Genomic DNA, 7,500 nt, shown 5'->3' on the forward strand with positions numbered 1-7,500 from the left:
ATGTTTTGTTTAAAACAATCAATTTTTTTTTTTTAAACTAAGCAAATTTCAAATTAGATTTTTGTATCTAAAATTAGTTATCAATTTGGTTAATGTTTACATAATGATACATAATATAAGGAAATACAGTATACATTCATTTACTGGGGTACTTTGTGTACTTCACTTAAAGAAAGTATATAGAAAAAATGCAAACTAATGAAAACACTATACTTGTAAATGCATCATTATCTGAAGTGACCCATGATCTAAATACCCTGAAAATTACTTTCACAGAAACATACAAGTTCATCAGACAGTAGTAACAATCACATCTTCAGTCCTTCTTACCATATTTATATACTGTAGCTAGTAGTCACTATTTTGAAGAACATAACTGATTTGTAACTAATTTGTAAGAGACCCACAGTTTTATCAGTATTACAGAGCCGAACATGATATCAGAGAATTAATCATTATTGAATTTTTATATAAAGCTATTTTTTAACAATCTTTACTTTCAAAATAAATCACATCCTTTACAAAAAAAAGGTTAAGGCCAGAGTAAACAAAAGTTTTTCTGAATCACACGATTTATTTCCATTCTTTTTTTTACATGGCATCTTAGATTTTTAAATCAGTGCTTTTCACAAAATATTAAGGCACATTTCTAGGTCCTATTTACAATAAAACATTATGAACGAAAAAAATAATAATATGACACTCTTACAGAAAGCATCACTCTCAGGTCTTCAAAGATTAAATTAGATTAAAAACAAATGAAGATTATTATGTATAGTAACTCTTGCAAAATTATGGAAATACATATTTGCACAAGAATAAAAAACGGAAATCATGACTGCTTCACTATCCTGCACATCTGCAAAACAGTTTGAAACCCACATTTATGCATATGAAGATAATTAGAAGTAAAAAAATATATCTATATGCATTAGAGAATTTCTTATAATACACACATCATCCACCATCCAAATTAATCATTTATATCATTCAGATCACTGCCCCATTGTCGTTAACAGAAAGCCAACGGCAATGAAGTTCTCCTACAATGCCTCATCCCAATGGTTCCCAAACTTTTCATGCCTGCAGAGTTGGGCTGTATACTCCAAACAATTCTGAAAACCTATGGAGGTAGTTAACAAACTCAACGATAATTTTCACATTATGATAATTCAACATTAAAGTACAGGATGGGATATGCTTTTTGTGTAGTTATGGTTCACTTATTCTTCCATATCTCAATTCTACCTGTATGACCAGTCTAGGAATGAAATTACTTTAATACTGAAACCCACCACAAAAGGTAAGTGTAATTATGTTTTTTCCTAATACTCATAAATATTTCTGCAGCCCAGTTTGGGAATCAATGTCTTCTTGCACTCCTGCTGTCACATCACAGCAAACAAAATAAGTACCAGGTAATACAAATAAATGTACCAGGTATACAAGTATATGTAGTGCAACTTTTCATTTATTTCAAAACATACAAAATTACATAATCATACTTTTATTGGTAACCCTCACTCCCTGATATTTACATTATGTTCTCAACATTGTCATTAACTCTTACAACCACTTCCACAAGAAAAATAACACATATGCATTTAAAGTGTTCAATATCAAAATCAATCAAATATGTGTATACGTGCAATGGAACACTTCTTTGTACATATGAAGAATTATCAACTTGGTGTATGTGAAATAATTCCACAGTAAAGAACTACGGAATGGTAATAGCAAAAAGTATAATCTTTATTACAAATATAATATACTATACTTAAGCATCTATTGTACACATACTGTGAACTTTACCTGTAAAACTTTGAGGGGAAATATCAATAGTATTCCACTCCAAATTTAACATTAGGACACTGTATCTGTAACCATAAAATACTTTATTATTAGAAATATTACAGAAAAGGAGACAAGAACTGACCATAACAAAGCAACTGAAGGATTATCTTTATCAATAAAAGTTAATCCTCATAATACTGATATGAGAGGGTTTCAGATGCTGCTGATGAATATTAGGTAAGTACAACACACACAGCAACTTCATTCTGACCTTCAAATCCCAGATATACTTTTGATGAGAAAATCACTACAAAAATATGTCTGCATTATACTGGTATTGTGTGAATTCATGAATTGATATACATACATACATATATATGTACATATATATACATATATATACATATTAATATACACACATCTATACACATATATATATAAATATATGTATACATATATGTATGTATGTATATATATGTATATATATGTATATATATGTATATATATGTATATACATATATATATATATACATATATATATATGTATATATGTATATATGTATGTATGTATGTATGTATCCATGTATGTATGTATTTATGTATACATGCAGGCATGTGTGTGTATATATATACATATATGTTTAAATATGTGTATGTGTGTGTGTGTGTCTGTGTGTGTGTGTACATGTATATATATACATATATGTTTAAATATGTGTGTGTGTGTGTGTGTGTGTGTGTGTGTGTGTGTGTGTGTGTGTGTGTGTGTGTGTGTGTGTGTGTGTGTGTGTGTGTGTGTGTGTGTGTATGTGTGTGTGTATGTGTGTGTGTATGTGTGTATATATGTGTGTATATATGTGTGTATATATGTGTGTATATATGCATATATATATATATATATATATATATATATATATATATATATATATATGTGTGTATATTTGTATATATATGTGTGTGTGTGTGTGTGTGTGTGTGTGTGTGTGTGTGTGTGTGTGTGTGTGTGTGTGTGTGTGTGTGTGTGTGTGTGTGTGTGTGTGTGTGTGTGTGTGTGTGTGTATATATATATATATATATATATATATATATATATATATATATATATATATATATATATATATATATATAGATATAGATATGATATATATATAGATATATATATAATATATATATATATATATATATATATATATATATATATGTATATACATATATATATATATATACATATATATATATATATATATATATTTATATATATATAACATGTATATGTGTATACTACTAAGGTCTGGGATCTAGGTTATCATAGTTGCGTAATCTTTCCTCGTTAAAGAAGCTCCACTTCCACTTCTGTGTCTGGGAGGTCATGTCACACCGCGAAACAAAGATTTCCCTGTTTAAGGTGCTTGAGTCGAGGCAGTGTGTACCATCATGGCCAAACCGAATAAGATAGTTTTCCTGTAAACATAATGTCTTGATTTTAATAGAGGGGAGAGGAATTTGGCATTAAGATGAAACACTATTGATAAAATAATTGAGTAAATGACTGAATAGTCTACAATAAATCCAACAATATTTAAGAAGTTAAATGAAATTCATAATATTAATATTCTTTATTGTCTTGCACAGGTTCCCCATATCTTTCATGTATTACTCCAAAAGCAAGAAATTTACACACATAAGAAAGGCAGTTGCATCACCCTGCATCTCTTTCAACATCATAGAATATAACATAAAACTGAACTAAAACTCCAACTTACCATATCATACTTCCACATCTGGTTGCCAAGGCCTTTGTGGCAGCCGAAAAGCAAGACTGGTGCATGCTTTGCTTGAAGATCAGGTACATCCCAGCAATTATGGCTTTTTAGGGGTCGCAAATCCTAGTAAGTAAATAAAATCATAATGTCAGTCAAAGGCAATGCATGTGTGGAGTAAGCAGATAATTAATGAAGCTAAGATAAACTCTATTGCATGTTTTAGTTTGATCAAACACATTTTTATACTGTGTGATATGATCACAAAATCATAACTATCAATCCTACTAGCAATAATAATACACAAATATGCACAAAATGAAAGAATTAAAACAGGTATTGAATAATCATGGATCCAGCTCACCTTGTATGCCGTAAGCTGGAACTGGAACTGAGAACTTGCACTACATTCACCCAGGGAATCCAGCCGTTCAAACTGCCCTTTCATCTTGCTGTCTATACAGAGTTTTGGGTCTGCCAGACTCTGAATCTGGAAAGATTGTGGCAAATGTTCTTTAGCTCGCAAGTTCTTTCTAAAATATTTCAAAAGACTTGATTTTACAAAAAAAAAAAAAAGTAATAATAATAATAATTGATCTGTTTTCTGGTATCTATATCAACTTGTGTTCTTGCTTTCATCTCCTGATTACCTTTTTAGTATAACTAACATCTAATGTCTACACACTGACAGTATGTAACATCTCATACTCAAAATCACCCCATAAGAAAAAACTATTTATGAGATTCATAACATTAAAACAATATATAATGATAGAATCAATCTATCAAGCTACAGTTCCTTAGCTACTCACATTCTCACTATATCCCATCATGCCCAAGAAAATCCCTAAACACAACAAAAACAAAAAACTTACTGTTCCATTACAGTAGTCTGGGGGTTCAATCAGTGGGTAGTGTTTAGCAAGATCAAAGGCCACATTTTCCATAAACCACTGGAATGGCTTACACTTGTTACGCTCTCGAACTGCCAGTTGCTCGCTAATGTCTCCAGTATCCGTCTAGAAATGGAATAAATTAATAACTATCATGCATTTCAAAATTTACACTTCAGACTTTCAATATGTAAATTATCCCTCTTTAGTGATAGGCATTATTGCAAGAAATTACAAAACCCAGTATCTTATCTACGTAAAACCTACAAATCAACCCACAAATTGTATTAAATGAACATGATAGAAGTATATTAGAAATTGATGCCACTTACTGATTAAGAAACAAGTTACAATAACATATATCACTGTACCTGTAGCCATCCAGGTTGTCTCATGTAAAGGTATTTCTTGTAGTCATCCATCCAAACCTCTGCAACACGACGGTAATTCTGAAGATAAAAATAACTATATACAGCAGTTGCAATGGAACGATAAGAAAAGATATAATAGCTATGTATTTGTGGAACATACGGTGATGTAAAAAAAGGTTATGGGGAGGATGCAGACAAATGATGCAAAAATAAATAATTCTAAAACATCATCTTATTGCATTACAAAAATATGACAAGATTTAGTCATTATGCACTGTTATAGAGTATAGAGTTGATACACTTGCGATAGCTAAGAAAATACTTGATAGATCTATACAGCAAAAGAAATGTCTTGACTGGTTTACTCTGAAGTGATATGGATTGACAAGGTCTGATGGTTATACAATGGTTAAGAAAAGATTTAAGTGTTTTATCGTAAAATGATAAGTGAGGATTTGATAGCTCTATTATAGAGCAATAGGAAGACTTAATTATAATACAAAGGATTAATTTTAAAGATACATATTCTCGGGAGGGATGAGAAATGCTAAATATAATAATTCTCTTCCTTAAGAGTTTACATACAGCAAATGACCATGAAACATCATATAAAGCTTAGTAAATTAAGAGTTGCAGTTTACATTTCAGGTACAAAAAATTAATATCAAGACTGTTCAGTGATGCATATTTTTCATGCAACTTTCCCACAGACATCCCTAGTTCTAGCTCACAAGAACCTTCAAACCAAAGCTACCATTAGGTAAAACAATTTTTTTTTTAATAAAAATAATAATAATAAATAAATAAAAAAGAAACTTACTCTAGCAATAAAGTTATCTTTTCTTGGGTTGGGGAATGGTGCAAACTTCCGATAAATGTGCCCAATTCGGGAACATGGAGCATCATACATGACCCCATGACACTGCCACACTTTAAAGGAAAGCTCGTACTGTTCTCCACCCCATATGTCGAGGCCAGGGTCGTATCCTCCGAGCTCCCAGAAGAATTTGGAACTTATGGCAAACAAGCCTCCTGCCATGACTGGGCTCCTGATAAATAAAAAATGATAATGATAACAATGACATGAAGATAATGCATGTCCTGAGGATATACACATACACATATATATGTACCATGGATATATAACATACCAGCCCAGGTATTCTTGGTATCATGCAATAGGTAGATATACATACACAAATATAATAGCATTCTATAACACAAAAAAACTGTTTTGGCAGGCTTTATGTGACTTTTATTTTATTTTGTTATCTATAGTCCAACAAAAAAATTATACAATGATAATATACAAAATATTGTTTCCTTCAGAGAGAAAGGAACCACAAATTACCTTGAGCCTTTATAAACATTCAAGCCCCAAAATTAAACATTATATCATACTTGAACGGCATTGGCATATTGGCCTCATCCTCGGCCAAAAGGGGTAATCTCTTGTAGTAGAATTCCCAGTCAAATGACCCTCTTCTCCCTTCATCCTGAGCTCTGTACTCGAAGGTTTCAAAGTCGATCACATCAATGAAAGGACACACTGCTGCTTTGTAGTTTTGAGCAATAGGTTCTGTAAATAAGAATAAAGTTAGATATCTGTGAAGTGCAGATTAGCTAGTGGAAAAAAATCAGTCATTATCTTTTACACTGATAACTGTAAATTTTCATAAACATGGTTATTATATTAATACACATGATTAACATATTTTCCTTATGAAATCAAGTAGTTGATATTTACTATGTTTATCCTCTTTATCAGGTTCTGTCTCTTTTACATTTGATAAGTCAGTACACAAGGCACTTTCAACTTCAGTGTCATGAGAATAATTGTTCAATGAGTTTCATATATATATATATCTTTGTAATGAAGGGTATGACATGTAGTAAAGATCATTGCTTTTTTATACTTGTGTCGCTATTTTTTTGGAATGGACCATGCAGGATATTTAGCAACCTATATTTTTATACTTATCAAAAAGAAAGAAAGATAAAATTACTGAGATTTTACATTCAGATATTGGAGATGCAAAAATTAGAAGTTAAAGATAATCAACAAACTACGTTAACAATTCTCAGTCACGTCTTTCATTTTTTTCTCTCTCTCTTAGTCAGAGACAACAATTAATGTTCCTAAAATATGTGTGCCCAAGAAGTTTTGTATATTTTTCACCTATGAGACACTGAAACAAAGATTACTCAGTATAGCATTTCTAGCGCCCTCAATACAGAGAAAAGAATTATTCAGAAGTTTTTTGAATTTGAAATTGAGACATATCATGAGTTTGTGTTTTCTTACTTTGTATCTTCTATGTACTTTCACACTGTTTTATTTTAATTCCTCTATAGCATAATCAAATTTTCTTTTAAAAAAGGCTACTTCTAAATTATTTGTCATATTACTATTTTAAGCTAAAGCAGCTTATTATCATTATGAAAATGAGTAGAATTAGAAACTAACAGCTAGTCCAAAGGTGAAAATGAAGTACAGGCCGACTTCTTTTAAGGTAACTTGGATGATAGTTAAATTAATACGGTTACACGGAAGATACAAAGAGGTAAATGCCAAGAGTGGTTATAACACAAACGACGCAATTCACCAACCTAAAAGCGGAGGCAACCAGTTTGTTGTGCACTCCGTGTGAGAATCGAGGAAAATGAGCACGTCAGCCTTGG

General features: G+C 31.1%; 1 protein-coding gene across 1 annotated transcript in view; it reads right to left on the reverse strand.

The window, feature by feature from the left end:
* Positions 1–3,047: 3,047 nt before the first annotated feature.
* The window catches only part of LOC125032162 (N-acetylgalactosaminyltransferase 6-like), a 25,857-nt gene continuing 21,404 nt past the window's right edge, over positions 3,048–7,500 (reverse strand). The window contains exons 6-13 of the mRNA XM_047623243.1: positions 7,429–7,500; positions 6,220–6,397; positions 5,639–5,867; positions 4,819–4,896; positions 4,430–4,573; positions 3,919–4,044; positions 3,558–3,680; positions 3,048–3,255 (exon numbers count right to left, since the gene is read on the reverse strand). The exon at positions 7,429–7,500 is cut by the window's right edge and continues 117 nt beyond it. Of these exons, the coding sequence (XP_047479199.1) occupies positions 3,079–3,255; positions 3,558–3,680; positions 3,919–4,044; positions 4,430–4,573; positions 4,819–4,896; positions 5,639–5,867; positions 6,220–6,397; positions 7,429–7,500 (1,127 nt within the window). The 3' untranslated portion in view covers positions 3,048–3,078. The remainder of the gene's footprint in view (positions 3,256–3,557; positions 3,681–3,918; positions 4,045–4,429; positions 4,574–4,818; positions 4,897–5,638; positions 5,868–6,219; positions 6,398–7,428) is intronic.

The sequence above is a fragment of the Penaeus chinensis genome, chromosome 2 (assembly GCF_019202785.1).
Source record: "Penaeus chinensis breed Huanghai No. 1 chromosome 2, ASM1920278v2, whole genome shotgun sequence".
In the NCBI taxonomy this organism is placed as follows: domain Eukaryota; kingdom Metazoa; phylum Arthropoda; class Malacostraca; order Decapoda; family Penaeidae; genus Penaeus; species Penaeus chinensis.